Here is a 23,085-nt window from a genome sequence, read left to right on the forward strand (position 1 = left end):
AATGTACTGGAATGACATATTCATGAGTGATTTCAACTATCCCACCATAAACTGGGATACATACACAGCCACTAACTTGCAGGTTCAAAGATTCCAGGATTTTGTCAATGCAAACACCATGGAACAGCTAGTCTGAACACCTATTAGGGGTGAAAATATCATGGATCTGGTACTCACAAATATGAGGGAATGTTGCAACCCCCTTATGTAATGGCTTCACTGGTCATATCAGATCACAAAGCAGTAACCCTTGAAATAAATAGAAGACTGAATTCCCTGCAATCCCCAGAACCTTTAAGAACTTTTCCAAGGCTAACCACCTACCATTAATTGAAGGCATAACTTAATTCCAAGCCCTCCCCCAAACTGAGGGAACATAGTGGCCTATGAGGAAGTGTTTATGGAAATGTTATACAAACATGTAAATAACTGCATAGAAACACAGTATCAAACCGAAATAAACTTAGGACAAACTCCAAAAACAAGCCCTTTTGGTGGACCTAGAGTATAAATAGGTTGTACAACAAAATAAAGAAAATCCTGTCTAAAAATAGGAAGGACTATGCCCAAAAGAAAAAAAAACTCCATTATCAGACTAATCAAGACCAGCAAAGCCAATTTTGAGACAAAAATAGCCTTGCATGATAAGGATAACCATAAGACATTTTTCAATTAGGTATGCAACCAGAAAGGGTACACCAAACAGTGTAAAGAGCTAATAGTAAATGGAACTTCCTATAACGAACTGGGGATCTAGCAAATTTGCTGGCTAATAAATTTAGCTGTAGCCCTCACCCCCCCAAATCACCCCCAGTTTCCTCCCAGGAAATAATTCTCTACCATTTCTCCATCAACTATCACTTAAGATCAGGTCCTCACTGCACTCTCAAGAGCTAAAAACACTGCATCATTGGGTCTTGGTAATATCCCAGTATATCTCCTAAATAGTTTAAAACATGACCTGTCAAGCCCACTAAAATGTCTAATAAACTACAGCCTTTAGACAGGCTTCATCCCCGGGAAATGGAGAACTGCAACTATCATCCGTCTACACAAAGGCGTACTATCAACAGACTCAGGGAGCTAAAGACCCATAAGTTTGACTATATACAAATCATGGAAATAATTATTGTGGACCTGATAAACAAAGATATAGGAAATCTTCAAACACTGGGGCCATCCCAGTTCAGTTTGGTCAAGGGCATGTCATGCCAGCAAAATTTGGTGGACTTCTTCAAGAAGGTCAGTAGAGCGATGGATGAGGACAAAACAGTACATACTGCCTACCTTGACCTGGCAAATACCTCACTCAAGTATTGCAGACAAACTCACAAATTTAGGTATAAAGCAGTATGTCACACAATTGATAACCAGCTGGCTCACAGATAAGACACATGAAGTTAGGCTGGGGGAATCCACCTCCACAAAGAGGCCTATTACTAGTGGTGTCCCTTTGGGCTCAGTATTGGGACCTTTCTTCTTTGGAATATACTTCTCTGAAGTAAAAGCAAAGTGTAAAGGGACATTGGCAGACCGGATTTGCTGACAATTGCAAGCTGGGTGCAATCGTTGAATCCACCCCAAAAATATAGATATCGTCCATGAAGGTCTGACACAAATAACTGGTGCCAGAACCATGGCCTAAAACTCAATGCAAAAAAAAATGCATAATCATAATCTTAGCTAAGATGACCACCCCTGGAAATTACCACACTGATAACACTCCCCTAACAGTAGATCCAGATATAAGGGACTTGGGAACTCAGATTGACGGTAACCTGAACTTTGATCACCTCATGTCCACGGTAAGTGAGAAAATCCTTCTTAATGGAGCAACTTATAAATAATGGCATGGCATCTAGATCTAAGGAGATCATAGTCCCACTATACTCAGCCCTCATTAGATGAATACTCAAGCACAATGCACCCTTCGGCATGTACCTGATCAGACATTTGCAACAGCCAGAGTAGTCACAGAGGTTGCTCACTAAAACAATACAGGGTGTAAATAATATGTCCTATGCAAACTGTCCCAAAGCCCTGTCCATGTACTCTGTCTCTTACAGACTGCTGAGGGGCAATCTATGCCTAACCTACAAGACATTCTCTGATCTAGCCCTGAAGGATCTGTTGTTTATTCCAAAAGAAACAGAACTAGAATTATCTAATCTAAGGATCTAAACCTCATCTGTGACGTAAACAAAATATGTTGGATGAACAGGTATGTGTCTCGGAGACTACCCCTTCTCAAGAACAGACTCCCCATTCATATGAAACAGAGCTCTTTCCTAAGCCTATGCAGACACAGTTTGGACCAAAGGATGGGAAATCACAAATTCATCCATGGCTTGTCACCTGTAGCCCTTATGGACAGGGTCAGTTTGTAGATTCCCTACGGCACAGGCATATATCAAAGCCATTCTAGACCATAGTCATTGATAATAGGGGAAAATTGGGCATGAATGGCTAGACTTAAAAAAGCTCTAGGGCTGTTAGCCTAGTAACCTCCAATGATCTATTGACTCCTTCCTACTAATTCCAGAATTAATAGATCAAGTAGAAATTAGTGTCAATAAATTCTGACTACCTTAACTTACTCTTCTCTAGTCTGATTATTACTGCAATTAAACCACATTCAGGTTTTTCTCAATTTCAGTAATTAATTGCCTCATCCACAGCTTACTTTTATTAATAAGCACAACTTATTTTTATTCTATCATTAAAGGTAATTGTATTTCACGGTTCACTTCCCATCTTGCTCATACCATCCTTTCATAGTCTTCAATAGCAGCATTATAATTAAAATAAATATAATATCACTCAAGGGGTAACCCTGCCATATAACCTTTCTCATATCTACCTTTTTCTCTCGCCACCTATTCACATTCCCATTCCCATTAATCTCTGTATTTAAGTAAGGCAATTTCAATAAGGTAATGATTACTTTTCCAACAGTTTTTAAATTGCCTGTACCTGTGCACTTTACATATTAAAATACCTTCTTTAGTTATACTTTCCCTCTCTTAGGATATTATCAACCATCTATTATATTAACTGTAGCATTTCCTTTGAATATTTTCCTTAAAAAACACATTTCTTTGTCTACGTTTTTCAGCAATAACCGTTGATCATCTTATATACAAATATTTCACGCACAGGCATTAATGCCCTTCTAGATTGCCAATATACCAAAACACTTGCTCCCATAATAAGTATCCAGGCTGTTCTTAAAAATATCTAAACTAGTACTTACTTTAATGTAATTTGGTAGTCTGTTCTATGCATCAGCTGCTCTGTCAGAGAACCAATTAGTGCACTTCTCATTCCTATAGAATCTTCTACAGAGGTTATCTGATGATTCTCTAGTATTTTTTGATAACCCCAAACATTCCCAGAGGTAGTTGTCATTAAATGCCCTATATACCTGAATAAGATCTTCTGTTACTTATCTGTAAGAGACACTGTACAAGTTCAGATATTTTAGTCTTTCATAATAAGTTCAATTTTCACATCCATGGATTCCCTTGGTATATTTCCGTTGTACTCTTCCCAGTTTACTCATGCTTGTTTTCTTATAGGGTTTCCATATTGTTATTCCATACTCAAGTTTGGCGCTAATGTAACTAACAAACAAGAGTTTCATTATTTTTGATTTCCTAGACTTTATAAATCTTTTTATGCAACCTATAGTCCTATAACTATCATTAACCAATTGGTTGATATGATTAGAAAAACTCATAGCTGAATCTACCCATATACCCAGGTCCTTAAATGACATAAAAAAGAAGATCCACAGACCACCAGGCAATAAAAATAATAAAAATGGTTTAATATGACACAGAAAATGTTAGCGCATTCAGGTACTCAACCCTTCCTCAGTCATACAATAACTAACAACATTCAATTCTTTTTAAACAAAATTGCTCCAATCAATAGAGACCATCAATAAAACAATTAATGCTTTGGAATGTAAGGTCTACCCCTATTTAAAACAGGTTTTAAAGACACCACACCATTGAGTCCTGGATATCTATGTGCCCCAAGTTCAATACTCCATCTGGTTTCACAGTACTCTGTATAACCAGAGACTTTGTTGTTCATATTATCCTTAGTTATTTGCTGTAGTGCTTGGAATAGGAAATGATGTCCTGGAAATTTCTCTACATGTGCTGAAAGAGCATTACATTTATCCTTAAGTCTGATGGCTGACAGATGTCTCAAAATCCTGTCCTTCAGCCTACAGTTGGTTTTCCCTACATAAAATGAGGGACAGCAGGTGCAGGTAGCTATGTACACAATATCAGTGAATAGACAGGTTACCGTGGTATTAAGTCCATACTGTTTACCGGTAAGGGGATGTATAAAGTGGGATTTCCTATTAATGGATGTGCTGGCCTTACACCTTTGACATGGAAAGGTCCCAGTCTTGGTGAATCTATTTCTCTCTTTAGATTGTTTATCGCATAAAATCTGTTTTAAATTTTTATTTCTCTTAAAAACAAAATCAGGGTATTCGCCAACTAATTCTTTCAGTGAATCATCTGTTCTTAAGATTTTCCAATTAGTTTTAATCACATCCTGCTCCCATCGTATATCACTACTATATGTGATCATTAAAGGTACCTTACTCTTACTATTATTGGTTGGATTCCTCTTGGTTCATTGACTATATCTAGCCTTATTCAATACTCCCTTACTGGAAAACCAGGGTGTTGCCTCTGTTGATCTAAGTTCAGCCACATCTTGTAGAGTATCCTCAATTTCTGTCTCTTTATAACCCCTGGCCAAAAGTGTGGTGCTAAAGGTATTAAGTTCTTCCTGCAAGACACTATCTTCTGTACAAAGCCTGGATAAACGTAAAGATTGCCCCTTCACAATATTTCGATAAACAAACCCTGGGTGCATGCTGTCTTTAGCCAGCAACCCATTCTTCCAACAAGGTTTCCTATATACTTGGGAATAAATTGCACCTATATCTTTCTGTGTCAATAGAATATCCAAAAACTCAATCTCTGTTTACGAATGGTTCTCAGAGAACCTCAAAAAATCAGTAGAATGTTCAAGATAAAGAATGAACTGATTCAAGGACTCAATGGTGCCGATCCACAAAATAAAAATATCATCCACAAAGTGTGTATAAAAAGCCACATACTGTGACCACTCATTTTAGGACTAAAATCTTCCCAAAACGTTAAAACCAAATTTGCGTAGGAATTTGTGCAGAGGGTGCCCATGGCTACCCCCGCTTTTGCCAATAATATTGCTCATTAAACAGAAAGACATTGTGTTCAAGTACTAATTCTAAAAAGCACTTGATTCGTTTTACTTCTTTGTGATCACACGTTGCCTGTTGTCGTAGAAGACTGCTAGCAGCCTGTAGGCCATACCCATTCAGTATCACAGTGAACAGTTCCCTTACATCCAAAGTTACTAGTAAATATAAATCATTAGATATGTGTTGTTCTAAAAATACATATAAGTCTGTCAAAAAATGTGCACTGTCTCTAAGTACCCTAGAAATGACATTAACAACTGGTTTCAACATAGACTATCAACATGGAGCAATTCTCTGTGACCCAACCTCGCCCTGAGACTATGGGCCTGAGGGGCGGATCTAACAGGTCTTTATGTATTTTGGGTAATGCCTTAAAAATAGGTATAACTGGATGTTCAACTTCTACAAACTTGTAAATCTCATCAGTAATAACACCAATCTCTCTTAATTCAGAAAGTACATTTTTGACATATGAGATTATTCGATACACTTCATTCCTATCTATCTTAGAATAGGTTAAACTATTATTAAGTAGAGATGCAACTTTATCATTATAATAAACTCTGTCCATCAAGACAATGGCATTTCCTTTGTCCGCTGGCCATGTGACCAGATTAGGATTGTCCAATAAAGCCTTCAATGACTGTCTCTCTTCATGAGTAAGATTGTAAAAACATTGATTGTAATTATAATTTTCTAAGTTTCATAACTGATCCTCACATGCTTTAATAAAAGTATCCACCGTGTTGTCATATGTAGGCATAAACATGCTTGGTTTCCCTAGACCTGAAGTTAAATGTCTCTCATTGGCAACAAACATTTTTTTTGGAGACGTAAATTTTGACCAAACTTTTCAAGTTCAATCATTACGTCTGTAAATACATGCCTGGTGGCTGGAACAAAATTGAGCCCTTTTCTCAAAACTTGTATCTGTAAATCAGACAATATAAAGCTAAAGAGGTTATAAACCAAATTATCAGTACCTTCAGTCATATGGAGAGCTTCCTCCTTTTCCTTTCTTGATTGTCCATCCTTTTCATGTTCCCTTCCCCTTGTAGATCTGATTTTTTCTCTCTCTTTTTCTTTACTGGAACAGGAAGAGGATGAAAAACCAACTGCGAGTAGAGAGTTTTTGGACACACTCCTGACATCACAGCACTGTCCCTCCTCTCAGTACCATTAGTGTCTGGAGCACTGGCTACACCCAACGATGCCCTCATGTCATTCACACAAACGACAGCTGTTGACAGGCTGGCTGTATCGCAGAGTGAAGTGTTGTTACCTATGGTGTCTATGATGTCATTAGTACCATCTTCTTGAACCTTTGTTGGTTCCAAACCCCGGTCAACCTGTTAAGGCAGTGGGGTGGAAGCAGTAGATGGACTAACATGCCGTTTTGCTGATAACGCTCCTTCGTTATTCAACCCTGTAGGAATGTTAATGCTCATTCCCCTCTCTATCCGACTAACAGAACTCCTAGCCAATGGGTTGTGAACTATGGGACATTGCACATCTGTTGGGCGTGTCCCATTCGAATTATGGATGGTAGTTGTAGTTCTCCCCAGTGAATTAGATGCAATTCTCGGCCAAACAAAAATGTTGCCGAGCTGAAAGTCAAGATGATCTCTCCTTAATTTTTTCATCTTCACCTGTTGCAGTTTTGTGTCATGGGCACTAACTGCACAATACAGCATATCCATTTTGACTGCATAGAGTTCACTGTGATAGTTTGTTTCAATTTCTAATTGCTTAGACTCAACAGCTTGCTTTAATCTCTGCTCTTCTGGTTGAAATAAATCCAGCAGAAGTTGCATATACTGAAAACTCGTCTCTAAATTAATTTGCTGCCATTGGGCCAAGAGTTCAGGATAACGTTCCCCATAAGTGGGCATGCACAGAACTCTCATGCCTCAAGGAACTATACAAAAATGCAAACATGCCTCTAGATGTAGGCGCTGCCACTGTAGACATTTTAATTGGTAGAGTTCATTTTCAAAGGCAGTGAACAATTTAATACAAGACACGTTATTCTCAGTATCTGGTATAACTATCACATCGTTGCCATTACCTGAGAAATCAGTTCGTAAAGATGGAATGCTGGGCTGCTTAGTTAGATTCCTCATTCTTTCATGAAAGGATATTGCTACTGGTGTAGCTGGTCGATGGTCGAACTACACAACTCCAGTCATATGGGCCATGTCCACCTTCACCAAAAAATATATATAAAGTAGATGAGTCCAAAAGGTGACAGGTGATAAAGGTCTGTGATCCAACCAGAACAGCAAAAATCATAAAAAAGGAGATCCACAGACCACCAGGCAATAAAAATAATAAAAATGGTTTAATATGACACAGAAAATGTTAGCGCATTCAGGTACTCAATCCTTCCTCAGTCATACAATAACTAACAACATTCAATTCTTTTTAAACAAAATTGCTCCAATCAATAGAGACCATCAATAAAACAATTAATGCTTTGGAATGTAAGGTCTACCCCTATTCAAAACAGGTTTTAAAGGCATCACACCATTGAGTCCTGGATGTCTATGTGCTTCAAAGTTCAGTAATCCATCTGGTTTCACAGTACTCTATATAACCAGATGGATTATTTAAGTAAGGCAATTTCAATAAGGTAATGATTACTTTTCCTCTTGTATAATAGTTTTTAAATTGCCTGTATCTGTGCAATTTACATATTAAAATACCTTCTTTAGTTATACTTTCCCTCTCTTACGATATTATCAACCATCTATTATATTAACTGTAGCATTTCCTTTGAATATTTTCCTTAAAAAACACATTTCTTTGTCTACGTTTTTCAGCAATAACCCTTGATCATCTTATATACAAATATTTCAAGCACAGGCATTAATGCCCTTCTAGATTGCCAATATACCAAAACACTTGTTCCCATAATAAGTATCCAGGCTGCTCTTAAAAATATCTAAACTAGTACTTGCTTTAATGTAATTTGGTAGTCTGTTCTATGCATCAGCTACTCTGTCAGAGAACCAATTAGTGCACTTCTCATTCCTATAGAAACTTCTACACAGGTTGTCCGATGATTCTCTAGTATTTTTGTTAACTCCAAACATTCCCAGAGGTAGTCACTAAATGCCCTATATACCTGAATCAGATCTCCTATTCGATATCTGTAAGAGAGACTGTACAAATTCAGATATTTTAGTCTTTCATGATAACTTAGATTTTCACATCCATGGATACCCTTGGTATATTTCCACTGTACTCTTTCCAGTTTACTCATGCTTGTTTTCTTATAGGATTTCCATATTATTCCATACTCAAGTTTGGCACTAATGTAACTAACAAACAATAGCTTCATTATTTTTGATTTCCTAGACTTTATAAATCTTTTTATACAATCTATAATTCTATAACTATCATTAACCAATTGGTTCATATGATTAGAAAAACTCATAGCTGAATCTACCCATATACCCAGGTCCTTAAATGAGTCTACAGTTTCAGTCACTGTGTGCTGTATTAAATATTCACCTTTCAATTTATGCCTACCAAATCTCATATGTTTAGTTTTTGATGTATTTATCAGGATATTATTCTCCTGTCACAAATGGTCAATTTAGTCAAGTTATTTTGCACACATGCCTTATCTGTAACACATGTAATCAGTTTACCCAATTTCAGGTTGTCTGAATATAGACTGTAGAATACCTCAGATGATAAAGTTAGGTCAGAAAGATACAATCTGAACAAGTAAGGCACTAGGACTGAGCCTAGCGGGACACCCTTACTGTAACCAAGGATTCCGCCTGTCCAGTTGCTGTATGATACTTGCCATGTCCTATTTGTAAGCCATGCAGCTATCCATCTTATCAAGAATACATCTATACCTAGTTGTACTTATTTATTGATCAGTGTTATGTGTATGACACTGTCAAATGCTAAAGTTAAATTTATATAAATTATATCACAGCTCAATTTTTCATTCAGAGCTGTTATTATATTGTTATAGAACATCATGTTACAGGTGTTAATAGATTTATTTTCAACATATGCATGCTGATATATGGTTTCAGGTCCCAACTTGTCCAGTCCAGTTCTGACAGTAACTTATCCAATATTACCTTCTCCATTATTTTCCACGGCATAAAAGTAGACTTAAGGGTCTATATGACTGGGTTTGTCCTACTCCCCTTTCCCTTAAAAACAGGTTTAATAAGTGAGGATCTCCAATCTTGAGGAATCTCCCCATATTTATATGACCTAGTGAATAATATAATGGCACTGTAAGTTCTTGCTAAAGTGTTCTCAGGTCATTGTGACTAATTTTGTCTCCTCCCTGCACTTTGTTTGAATCCAGTTTGTGCAGTTACTTTTCATTATAATCTATTTTGATTCCAGTATCTGGGGTTACCTGGATGTTTCTAGGACAACTTACCACCCCTTTTGTGGAGCCAAACTGTTTTGCATAAGATTTTGTAAATATATCTATAATCTATTGCCTGAAAATAAATTTTAGAATCTCTACACAGTTTATTAGTTTGTGTGTCTTTACTCCTTCCACATCTTATGCACCATAAAAAGGTTTCTTATTATACTTAATATCTTTATATAAATTTTCTTCAAATTTTTATTGATCTTGTCTCACACTATGCTTAATCTGTTTGTCCAGCTTGTTTATTTCAATTTTCAAAGTTGTAGTTCGACCTCTCTTCCATTTCTTATATTTTTTGTCTCTCACCTTAATCAGATATCTTGTTCTTATGGAAGTATATCCGCCTGGTGTTGTATGCCTAGATCCTGATGTTAAACATTTTTTTTTTATTTTTTTGCACTCAAACAATTTCTCTTTCAAAACTTTCCATAGCCCCATTTGCAATTTTTCCACTTAACACCTCACTCCAGTTAGTTTTACATTAGTGACTGTTTTGCTTCCATATAATCTGTAATTAACCTTATGTGCATTGGCTTAGATTTCAGTTTGGCAGAATCATCTAGCAACAAATTAACCTTTATAACCCCATGATCACTGCACATCAATGGTGGTAAAATGTGACTTGAAGTTACAGTAATTTCTTTGGGAACACAAACAATGTGTACTATGTTCCGTCCCCTGGTATTTTTTTTACAATCTGAAGCAATTGTTGTTCCTGAATGTACGCTGTGAATAATTTCCTTACTACGATTGTAGAATCAATATTATTCTAGTCTGTTTCTGGTAAATTTAAGTCCCCAGCTAATATTATTCTTCCCTCCTGTGTTTCATGCAAGAAATGTATGAATTCCTCTAAGTCATCTGCACTTGACTTTGGTGGTCTATACACTCCAACAATTGTTATGTTCCAGGGTTGTCTTTATTGCCACAGTTATACAGTCTATAGTGTTGGTATTATCACTGAACATGCAATAATCACAGGTCTCATAGCTATATTTAATCCCTTTCATAACACCTCCACCTGATTTTTATTAGAATGTCGGTTGCAGTAAAAACATTTATACCCCGACAGAACTGGTTTCCAGTCATTGCTCTTTAACCATGTTTAACAAACAATAACAACATCTGTCTTGTGGGAATGTATCAAATTTTCCAGTTAAAAAAATGTTATTATTAATGCTCCTAGCATTAACAACCATCAGAGATGCATCAAATTTTGCTATCTGTGAGCTGTTAAATGTTCGGCATGGGAAAAATCCTGCCTAGTGTTTGTCAAATATTGCAAAATATCTGCTGCAAAAATTCTGTTCCTTGATCTAGACAAATGCACACCAATCCTGTCTGAACACATGTGCCCAAAAGAAGGCTTGGATGCTCTACACATTTCCATTTTTTAAAACAAGACATTATTTTCATGTAGGTGTTTACCCAAAAAATCTTTTCATTCACAATGACCTGACTATACTTTCTATCGGTGATTTGTGAAAAATACGTCCTAACCCCAGTACAAGCAATACTATCTAAGAAGGCTGTCAGTTCCCTACTAACAGTCAGAGAATCCTTGTGGGTGACATCATTTGTACCAACATGAATAAAAACAGAGCCATACTTCCTTACCTTAAGGCGTTCCAAGGCTTGTCTCATATCTTCTATTTTCGCTCCTGCCAAGCATAACACTATTCAATGTTCATTATCATCTCTGCAGATATACGTATCAGTTCCTTTAATAAGTGAATCTCCAGTTACAATAATATCTTTGCTGACTAGCTCTGAAGAATCTTCAACTTCTAATAGAGTAATATCTGCTCTATCAACTGTTATGGAGGATAGATCTTCATCACTATTAGTCTTAGTAATCCTACTGTTTTCATTGTGTATTAAATTCTCATCCAGCTGGTGTTGTAAATCCACAGCTTGAGCCATGTAGTCTACATCTTTTTCCCCTTTTTTTTCTTACAATAATGTTCTTCAATCCTTCCACATTAAATTTTGCTTTCTTCCTTTTCACCTGCCCCTTACCTCTTTTTTCTATCTTCTCTTTTGGAAGGATGATGCCTTTTTCTGTAGACTGAAGGTTTTCTAATAGAAAAATATAATTCCCTGTAACATGTGTGTTACATAACAAAGCAATGTCCTTTCTACTACGTATTCTCTTTCCTCTACAGTCATTAATCAGTTTCTTTTTCTTCCTTATTTGTTGTGAACTTCTTCCTTCCTTTTTTTGTTTCCTTCTAAACAAAATGAATCCTCAGATTGGTGAATATCGTTGTAAATAGATTATTTTAATGAGTGCTTCAGACTGGAACTCGTACTGAAGGGCCTCAGGATTTGTCAATATCCAACAGGCCTGATTCCGGGCTCTCAATTCCATCTAGACCTAGTTAAATTATTTAATAAACAGGGTCTTGAACTCTTGGACTTAATGAAAGTGAACTATGGTAAAACAGTTGAAGAACTAAGGGATAACATAACAGTCTTGGACACTCAAATCAAATCACATCCTGATTTCCTTAGATATAAATTTAAATATTCACGCATATTTCAAACTATTGATTTTTTCATTAATAAAGCGAGAGCAATTAAATGTAAAAAATTACAACATGATCGCAAGCGGTCTGAACAAGGATCGGCCTATCCTTGCCCACCCCCAGCAGAACAATGGAGAATAGGAGGGTATAGAAAAGAAGGGGAAGGAAATACTAATAACAACTTACAATTTGGGAATGGCCAAAACTGTGCCAATCCTGATATTGCTGGTCAGACTTTTGAAATGAGTAACAATTTACAAGGGGCATGCTCTGACAGTAACTCACAAACTGAAGATAATAACGTTGATGAGGGGCCCAGTAGAAGTCAACGGTTACAAAATCAATCCAAACCTAATTTTCAGCATAATAACAATCAGTGGGGCAACAATCAACAGGGTTTTCAGAGGGGCAGAATGCAAAACAGGCGGAACTAGAAAAAGAAATACAACAAATGGAAATAAATCAAATGGTTCCAGATACTACCCCCCTGATTATCACAAATTCTGATGGGGACTTTTCCATCTACAACTACTCTTCAATATATCTCCCTGTTGAATTAGCTAATTTATTGGCCAAGGGCCTCACATTTATTCCCACTAAAAGACTGAATGTTACGAATTGTATTTTGGACTTGAAAATGTTTGTGAGAAAGTTGAATCTGGCAGTTTTGTTAGGCAATATGAGTAGAATGGATAAAATGAATTTAGAATTGCAAGTACTTACAATCTACCATTGCATAACTCACTATATATTTTTGAAAAAAAATGTGTGAGCCTGATTTTAGGCATATGGACTACTTGAGAAAAAATAGCAGAAGTAAGAATAACCTTACAAATGAAGAACAAACTTGGATACAATATTAGAAAGAAACTAGAGTTCGTATCATGAAGCCAGATAAGGGTGGAGGTCTGGTTTTCATGGACCAGGTAGATTATGAAAATAAAATTGAACTTATGTTAACATCTGAATCCTATAATAAAGTGTCCATTAATGAATATAATCAAGATAATAATAGAATCAAATTTTATATAAATGACTTAGTTGTAGCACAGAGAATTAATGTAGAGCTATACAACTATCTAATAATGCCATCACCTATTGCTTCTGTTATATTTGGGATACCAAAAATACATAAGGATCTGAGTAATCCACCCCTCAGACCAATAGTGGATGGCAGGAATAGCGCAACTTATGCCTGTGCCAAAGTAGTAGATAGGATTCTTCAGAAATACGTAAGTTCTGAAATCTGTATAAGTAAGGATTCTTGGTCCTTCTTAGAAAGGATTAATAATATAAGCTTTGATGAATATAATAACCTACTCACAATTGATGTAAAAGATCTGTATACCTCAATACCACAAGATCCAGGTATTGAGTGGGTAATCTTGAATTTAAAAGAAAAGGTGCACCTTCATCTGAATTAGTGCTAGTTGAGGAATTATTAAGTATAGTACTAGCCCATAATTATATAACGTTTAAAAACAATTTTTTCCATCAAAAGGGCGGAGTGGCAGTGGGTTCACCCTGTGGGTCAAGTTTTTCCAATTTAGTTATGAACTATTGGGAAAAGTACTATATATTTAATAAAGAACATATAAATTTCCAAATTGTTTATTATACTCGATATCTGGATGATATATTTATACTGTTCAAGGGAAATCAAAACCAGGCTGAAGACCTGGTAAAGTATTTAGATGAAAGTACTGACTTCCTTCAACTTACATATAACTTTGAAGAGAAACAAATTCCATTTTTAGATGTACTTTTGATTAAAAATAACATAGAGAAGAAGTACGAAACTAGAATTTATAGGAAACCATTGTATTCTAATACCTTCTTGCATTATTCAAGTGTCCACCCTATGTTTCAAAAAAGTCAGTTGTCAAGGGACAACTAGTTAGGGCAGCGCGAATGATTTCAAGAGAGGATGATTTTTGCGATGAATGTAATAATCTAAGAGATATGTTTCTCAGAAGAGCATATCCAAACACCATGTTGGATAACATAATAGATGAAGTCCAAGGGAAGAGAAATAAGGGAGTTTATACATCAATTGTGAGAGGTAATATAGAAACACAAACCCAAGACACAATATTAAATACCTCTGGGGACTCTGTGTGAAATAATGGACTCCACCATAGGTGGAATATTTGGAGAAAGAACCTTACTTTTTGAGTATAGTCTTACTTTGACCTTTAACTCCGATTTTTACTTTCTGAAAGGTATTGTATCTAAAAACTGGAATATTTCAAAGGAGAGTAAAGAATTAATAGAGAAAATAGGGGAAGCACCCAAATGTATGGTAAGAAGAGATAGAAACTTCAAAGAAATTTTGGAGGGTATACACAAAAACACTAATAGCTGTAATAACAACAAAAATAGAAGGGGCATGCATAAATGTGCCTCCTGCTCTTACTGTAAATATATTCTAGTGAACAATTCAATAACTATTAACAACTTTGATTTAAAAAGTAAGGGTGGATTTAACTGTAATTCCAAAATGGTGGTATACTTGGCTAAATGTCAGCTCTGCCTATGTTTTTATGTGGGCAAAACTATTCGTACACTGAGAGACAGAATCTACAAACATACTTATAACATAAGTAAAGTCAAGCAAGAAAATGCATTAGCCAAGCATGTGTCGGAACATCCCACACATATATTCAAATTTTGGATCCTTGACCAGTTAACACCTAATATAAGAGGGGGACCTATAGAAATAGAATTAGAAAGGCAGGAATTGTTATGGCAGATCAGACTATATGCATATAACTGGCCGTGTCTCAATGATATGTGTTCAATTATGGCTATATTAAAACTTAAAAGCCTCCGTAGGTAGTTTTGTTCATTATGTATCTTTATATGTACGATCCCTTTAAAATACGAGCAAATGGGATTTAGCTGCTGTTTTTCAAAAAAATATATATATTTAAATATATATAAAAAGGTATAAATATAATTGAGTATAAATTTAAATAGTTGTTTTAAAAAAAACGTTTTAGAATTTTCTTGGTTGCTGCTGTTTGTCTTAAACTCTTTTTAAATTGTTTTCTAATATTGGTATGGCTAATATAGTTTTAGTGATTTTAATGAAATTAGTAACTATTGTGAAATTTATAATATGAATTTAATATATGGAGAATATCCCTTTAATGTTTTTCATTAATGTACCAGCTGATTAAGTACAGAAACTATTTAAACAGTATCACTTGATTCAATGTTATCTGATGAAGTTCGTGTATTCTCTGAATGAAAAGCGCTTCAGCTTATTACTTTCTAGTAAACGGATTGTTTTAACAGACGTTTGGCATATTTTGTGGATTTCAGAAGTTTCCTGTGTTTTGTCTGTCTTTGTTTGCAAAATGGTTCATACTGCCAGCTTTGACCTGACCAAGATATTTGACACAATACCCCACTCAAACATTGTTGACAAACTCAAGAGGCTAGGTATAAACCCTTATGTCACCTGGGAGATAGTGAGCTGGCTCAAAGACAGAACCCATTCAGGAAGTCAGAATTGTGGAGTCCACCTCTTCAAAAAGGCCAGTATCCAGTGCAGTCTCTCAGGGATCTGTCCTTGGACAGCTCCATTTTGGTGTCTACTTTTCTGAAGTCAAAGCCAATGTCAAGGGCTTACGGCTGACTAAATTTAAAGACTATTGTAAATTAGAACCAGTCATAGAATCCTCCACTCACAGTAATGTTCTCTAAGAAGGGCTGCCACAGACAAATTACTGGTGCTAGAGCCATGGACTAACACTGAATGCCAAGAAATACATAATAATATCCTCTGGGAAGTCGGCCAACCCTGGAAACTGCCATTTTGACAACACACCCTTAAGAGTCGATCCAGTAGTCTGGGACATGGGGACACACATAAACAGTAATCTAGCCTTTGACCATCATGTTTTTATGGTAGTGAGGAAATCATTGTATATTGCATAACTTATAAACAATGATATGGCATTTAGGTCCAAGGAGCTCATTGTTCCACTGTTTTCAGCACTCATAAGACCTATCATTGAGTACAATGAACCTAGTCAGGCACAGCCAACAATCAGGATGTCCACAGAAGTTGCTGACTAAATGAATACAGGGCATACGTAACATGTCTTATTCAGACAACCTTAAAGCCATATGCCCGTATTCAGTCTCCAATGGATTGTTGAGGGCAGTTGAACTTAATGCATATGGACCACCTGCATGGCCAGAAAACCAACAGTGCCAGAAGTATAATTTCTAAAGACTTGAACCTTGCTTGTGTTATAAATAGGACGTGCAGGATAGAGAGAGACATCTGTCTCAGAGTTTACATCTTCACTAGAATAAGCTGTAGAGTTCTGCCTAACCCTATTCAAGTGTAACTTGGACAACTGCATTGGGAACCAGACATTCACAACTGGTCTGGCAACTGTATTTCTAATGGGTACAGGCAACCTGTAAATAGTTCTTCTCCCAAGCCCCTGCTTACACTACCAAGGGTATTAGAACTTATCAGAGAACTGGGTTGCATGGCTAGGCTTAAAAAAGCCCCAGGGGCCATTAGCCAAGTACGCACCTATGAACCTATGTGGCATAAGAGATGCTAAGCAACTACATCTCCTTTTGTGCTTCAGATTGTAAATATCCGTCTGCTCATTTCATGTTTCATTGCACTTATTCATATCAGCTTCCACTACTCTAGAAATGCTTGTTCATTCAGATACTTTGTTCACTGTTTCTGTTGTGCTACTTCTGTTGTATACTGTGCTGTCAACTTGAGAGATACTCTTCCGTTCAGTCACTCAGCAGTCTCACTTACAACTGTACTGAATCATTCATTAACCTCCAGAAGCTTTGCTTGTGTCATATCCCACACAGCCTTGCTTTCTGTTGAGTATACTAAACTGGTAGTTTCCATTTGACGTAGATATTTATAATAAGGGTTTCTCAACTGCTTCTCTTCTATTTAATGTGACAACTTAATAGCCCTAAATTGAATTACTACCATTTTTTATTAAATTTACTAATATATAACCTTAATTAAGATCATAGTAACCTGAAAAAGTATGTATTTATTTATTTTACATTTATTTACTGGGAATTGGGAGGACATTCCCCTGTATTTTTTGATATTTGTAAATGAACAGCAGTAGGAAGTGATCTGTGGGTATCAGTGCATAATAGTTTTCAAAACTGCAGTTTAGCAATGCCAATTGCTGTTTGTAAGATAAGCTGGCAAGATTACCACTCCTTGCCATTCAAAGGTGGCATGAAACCAATAATCTCTTTCCTGTAGTACTGCCATACAACCTATTACATCTACAAACAGCCATGATATACCCTCCATGCAGGAAGTGTACTCTTTTGAAATGTACTTAGAAACAAAAATGTTATTAATTCGTATTACAAAATGTAGACACCAAGTTACATGGAAGAGTATAATATGGGTCAGCAATGCAGTGAACTAGAGCAGCGCCTCTTGCTTGCAATAATTGTATGTTAGTTATAAGATTAAGTGAGGACACTGTGTTTACAATTAACCTACCTGATGAAATATCATTTGGCGTGATGGATAACAACTTTTGGGGTTTTCTGTTTCTTAGGTATAATGTGATAGTGAATGCTTCCAACCGGATAAGCTCCTTTATATCAGACGTCTACCTAGTCATCATACAGAGGAAGATAATACCAAACCGACTGGTGTCTGTTGCCTCTGGTGTGGTTTTCTCCAGCATAGCTTTTGAGTGTAGGATAAACACTGGTACAAATGTCACATATTTCTGGAACTTTGGAGATGGCACTATGAAACTCGGAGACAACAAAGTTAATCATGTGTATGACAGGTGAGTCAAAAGCCCTTTGAAAATTTAAGTGGCTAGGTTAATTTCTTTAATGCTTTTATTATGGGTTCAAGCAATCATCAGTACACTAGAAAAGTCTGGGATTTGTCCAATGTAACGGTACTGACATAGTGAAAATTTACATTCTGCAATTTATTTATTTTTAAACTATGCTGAACATGTATTATAACTACAATGACAATAGTTTATGATTGGTATATACTTAATGTACTTTTCACATTGATGCTCAAAAATCATGCACTGCATATCTCATCAACTATCAACAAAGAAACTGTGGCAAAACAGATGTTGTGGGACACTGATATTGCAGTGTTCCTTAACAGCAGATTTATTTAGAAAAATCAAAATACATCTCAGTGCTGATACATTTTCATGCTTGTTAGTAACATCATTCTGTACTTGGTCAGATCTACTTTCAGTAGAAGTCCAGGAAGAAAAGCTTTACAGTATTTCCAGTGTAAAAAAAAGAATATTTGATATAAACTAAGAAACAGCAATAGTGTGTGTGTGTGTGTGTGTGTGTGTGTGTGTGTGTGTGTGTGTGTGTGTGTGTGTGTGTGTGTGTGTGTGTGTGTGTATTAAAGTGACACTCGTAAAAAGACTTCAACATCTCATAATTTTTTAAAACGTTTAAGGAATTCAGCCAAGTGAATAAGGCAAAGTAGGTAGTTAATAAACTGTAAGAAGAGGTAAATTGTTTTTTCTTTTTTTTCAGTAGCTTGGTACAGACTGTAAAAAAAGGGGAGATAAGATGAGAGAGTAAATCAGGGTTTTTGCTTGAAAACAGAGACAGAGAAAAAATTAGGAGAATGGTTAAACAGATGGTAAAAATTAGGAAAGAAAGTGACAAGGAGACGCTAGTGGTTTGGAACAAAGAACTTGTTTAAAACCTGGAAAAAGAAACCAGTAACCCTATACAAAAAGGTCCACTACAGAGAGGGGAATGCTACAGCTGCTTAAGTAATGTCACATGAACAGTCTGTGGGTTTCTGAAACCAAGAACTGATTAAAGTGCCAGGAAAGGCACTGCTCTGCTGTACAATTAAAATATACACACACACACACACACATATATACATATATATATATATATATATATATATATATATATATAGAGAGAGAGAGAGAGAGTGGAAGAACGAAAGAAAACAGAGAAACAGTGTGTGTGTGTGTGTGTGTGTGTGTGTGTGTGTGTGTGTGTGTGTGTGTGTGTGTGTGTGTGTGTGTGTGTGTGTGTGTGTTGTGTGTGTGACTGCAATACTGTGTTAAGGCAACAATAACTGAGTTGACTTAATTAAAAATGACAAATAAATGATGATGTAAAGAATCAAAAATGAATGACAAAACTAAATGCATTTAAAACTCAAAAAGGCAAATGCTCTGGGGCAGTTAATCTTATGCTTCAGGCAGCATGGTCTTAGGTTAGGTTTGGAGGCTAGCTAAGCCCTGCTTTTGTGGGCCATTTTCTTTTCTCAAATTTTCTGTTTTGTTAATCTTTCCATGGCCCCATTTGATTTGATAATAATTATATAACACATACTATATAATAACTGATATATACCATAATAATGATGAGAATAATCTTATTATAGATAAACTCTTGCATGGGATAAAGCATTTAGTAGCAGCATCTGCAGCCTAGTTCCGAGGGGGGCTAATTCTGGGGAATATTTAAATACTAATTCCATTTTGATGAAATAGAATGGCCCTTCATAGAAGTGTGACTGTCTTGTGGATGGTGAGTCTCTTCCATAGAAGTGGAATCCTCTCTCCCTCTCCTGTCCCTGTTGTGTCCATGTTGCAGAAAGATTTGAGAATTTCCAGACATATATTTTATTATTTTGACCTGATGCGATCAATCAGTAATGTATGCCAGTGGATTGTATGGAGGATGCTTTGTATGCCAGACACAAGTCACCTCTTAGCAGTCTGTAGGTCTGGAGGATGGAGTTATAGTGACAGGGCTTTGGGGTTTTGCATTATAGGACATGTTATGGCGTTGTATCTATTTAGTTAGTAATCTTCAGTTGTTGCATGTATTCATGCGTATACATTCACATACATTTACATTACCCACAGGTGCTTTAAATTATCTATTACACAAAAATACAGTAACTACTATGTACTATAAATAATAATATAAGTAACAATAAGAGAATTTATGTTATTGCAAGGAAAATACATGTAGTAAATAAACAGCCAAGATTCAAAAAATACAAAAATATGGTGTAATTGTAATAATTTAATAAATTTTTTATATTTTTATGTAACAAGAACAAAACAATATAATGTTGTATGCAGAAAAAAGAAAGGGTGCATTAATGGATTTATGTATCAAAAAAGAAAATGCATTGGTATATTTAAATTGTTGTGTATCAAGATATGTATGTGCAGAAAATCTGTGCATTTTGTTATTTTTTATTTTTTTGTTAGTAGCTAAGGTCAGGTTCATAGGTTTTTTTTATTTTAAAAACCAGGTTAGGTTTTTTTTTTTAAGCTAACATTTTTAAGGGCTTTTAATTTGATGGTCTCTTGGTGCATCTAGCCATACATATGTCAAAAATCTTTGACATGTTATCTGGTTATTATTAGACAACATGTAGAAGGATCTGGTAGGGCCAACAACAAGACATGTGAACATGCACAACCTGAACATGCACAGAAGACAAGAAAACACACATGTACAGAATACACAGATGGAATCAACCATCATCATAATAATAATTTTTTGCTGATTGATCTTAAAGTTAATAATGGCTAATATGAATGGGGAAGCTGATAATGGAAGAATGAATTGATTGAATAATAATTTTGAAGAAAATAATACAAAAAAATGTTGGCAACAATAAATGTATTTCTACATGTTTAAGCAATGATAATAGAAATGTATTTTAACTTGTCCATCAAGAAATAACTGGCAACATGCAGAACACAACAAGCTGAAATGATGAAACAAGAAGTACAGATGGTGTGAATGGCTAGAAAAATTTACTGAAACAATAAAAATACTAGCAACCACTACGTGAACTGAACCACAATGAACAAGTACTATATTTCATTTTCCAGAATTGAATCAAGACAATTATATTTATTTTTGAAACAATTTCAATTGAGATGAAAACTATATATTTCTCAGTATTTGACTTTGTTTGAACATATGTTATCAGTTTGAGAGAGTCATTATAACTAATTACTATATTGCTGGGTTTTTTCAACATACACATACCTAAAAAATAAGCAGTATTCAGCATGCACTGCATACAAAATAAAATAATGCAAAATAGTAGAAAGATTCAAATTTAAATATATATTTTTAGAAGGCAAGTTCAAACAATGTATAGCATTTAATGCTAGTTCAAAATCAAAACAAAAAAAAAAATAATTGGATCTGATTTTAAAAGGTTTATTTTGAAAGTTATGCATTGTTGCACTATTTTTTTAGCTCTCTTGCTTACTGTTTTAATTATAGCTAAATTTTCTTTTTTTTGTTTTAGTCTTTTGTCTTACTTGTGAACTAGTTTTTCTTGTGTGTCTTTCTTCTCTCAGGACTGTCTTTGCAGTGGGCTCTTTCGGGCCACACCAGTTGCAGGACTGGGCTTATTTGTGCTGTATCCCATCTACCCCTTACCTGTTGCAGTTTAAACCCAATGTACACACTGTTGTCTGTGTTTTCTGATTGTTTATGAACACATCATACTCATCATTTCTTCCTGTTTATTGTTGGCGTGTATACATAATCGGTAAAATTTCATCTTGCAAAAATTCCTGTTTATTTTTTGTACAGATACTAGCAAAATGTTTAATATTGAGTGTTTATGATACTTCTCAGGCTATTTTTCACTTTGAAATTTTAGATTTTTAAAATTATGATAATTCTTAGTTTAGTCATTAGTGAACTTAAACACTTCCAGTTAAGTTTGAGTTGAGTTGATTTTAAAACAAAACCAGGTGTCCTTAGCAAGTTATTTTCAACATAAAGTCCATCTCTCCCATCCCATGATACAATTTTATACCCACAACTTTGATAACCAGCCAAGCCATACCACAATACCACAGACAGTATAACCGCCATGATTAACATAGACCCTATCATTTATTAACCAGCCTGATTAAAAAAGGGTATCTTTGATTTCTTTGTATATCAAGGATAATACAGGATGACATCATTTATTGCATATCTTTGGAGGCAAAGGATAACACAGCAGACATGTACACACTCAAATTATAAAATAGACACACAGTTGATTAAGATTCTAAAAAATTTGCGCAATACGTAATCCATCAACCAAACAGAGGTTAACTTGTAAGCAATAAAAACATAAAAAACATAACACAGGCACAAACAGTCCTCAAAAACATAGAAAACATACTCACATAGAACAAGGTACATAACAAAGCATTACAATCACATATGACTCATCTGTATAGCATACAGATGTCACACTTGTCAAGCGACTCCATACATGATGTACCTTTAAATGTGCATCGATGTGCTAATCTACAGGGAAACAGATGGGGTAAATATGATCCTGTACACCAGAGACTCAGGTCCTTGAGTAAAGGTATGAACCAAAGAGTCCCATATGTACTGAAGAGGAGGTGACAACAGAGTGAGGAGAATAGTATATAAAAAACCAGATATGATGGAAGAGAGACATGTGTCTTCTCCAAGGATATGTGAGGGATATGAGCAAATGTTAACCTGAGAGAAGGATGATGCCAGGATATGAGCAAAAAAATAACCAACATATTAAAAATCAGTATTAGCAGAATTTCATGATTCATTTAGGGTGTGTCACCATAGGAGGATCAAATTTGCCCCCAGGTCGTATAATTTTGAAAAGACCAATTGTCATAGTGCATTGCATGGCAAATTCAAACTGATATGCCCTTTTAGAGCCAGCAAGCAAAGGAAAATATGAAGGTGTTTTTTTTTCAAAAAAGTTTCTGATAATAGCACTCGCAAACTACAAGCAAGCTCTCAATCTGAAACACATTGATCGCCATGTAGTGACTGGAAAA

The 23,085-nt window shown here is 35.6% G+C and overlaps 1 protein-coding gene across 1 annotated transcript in view; it reads left to right on the forward strand.

Annotated features, from left to right (window-relative positions):
- Positions 1-23,085, forward strand: part of PKD1L1 (polycystin 1 like 1, transient receptor potential channel interacting) — a 1,345,235-nt gene that overhangs the window by 112,949 nt on the left and 1,209,201 nt on the right. Inside the window, exon 4 of the mRNA XM_044065604.1 lies at positions 17,806-18,045. Coding sequence (XP_043921539.1) covers positions 17,806-18,045 — 240 coding nt within the window. The remainder of the gene's footprint in view (positions 1-17,805; positions 18,046-23,085) is intronic.

This window comes from Protopterus annectens, chromosome 3.part0 (assembly GCF_019279795.1).
Source record: "Protopterus annectens isolate FY-2018-M chromosome 3.part0, PAN1.0, whole genome shotgun sequence".
Classification (NCBI taxonomy): domain Eukaryota; kingdom Metazoa; phylum Chordata; order Ceratodontiformes; family Protopteridae; genus Protopterus; species Protopterus annectens.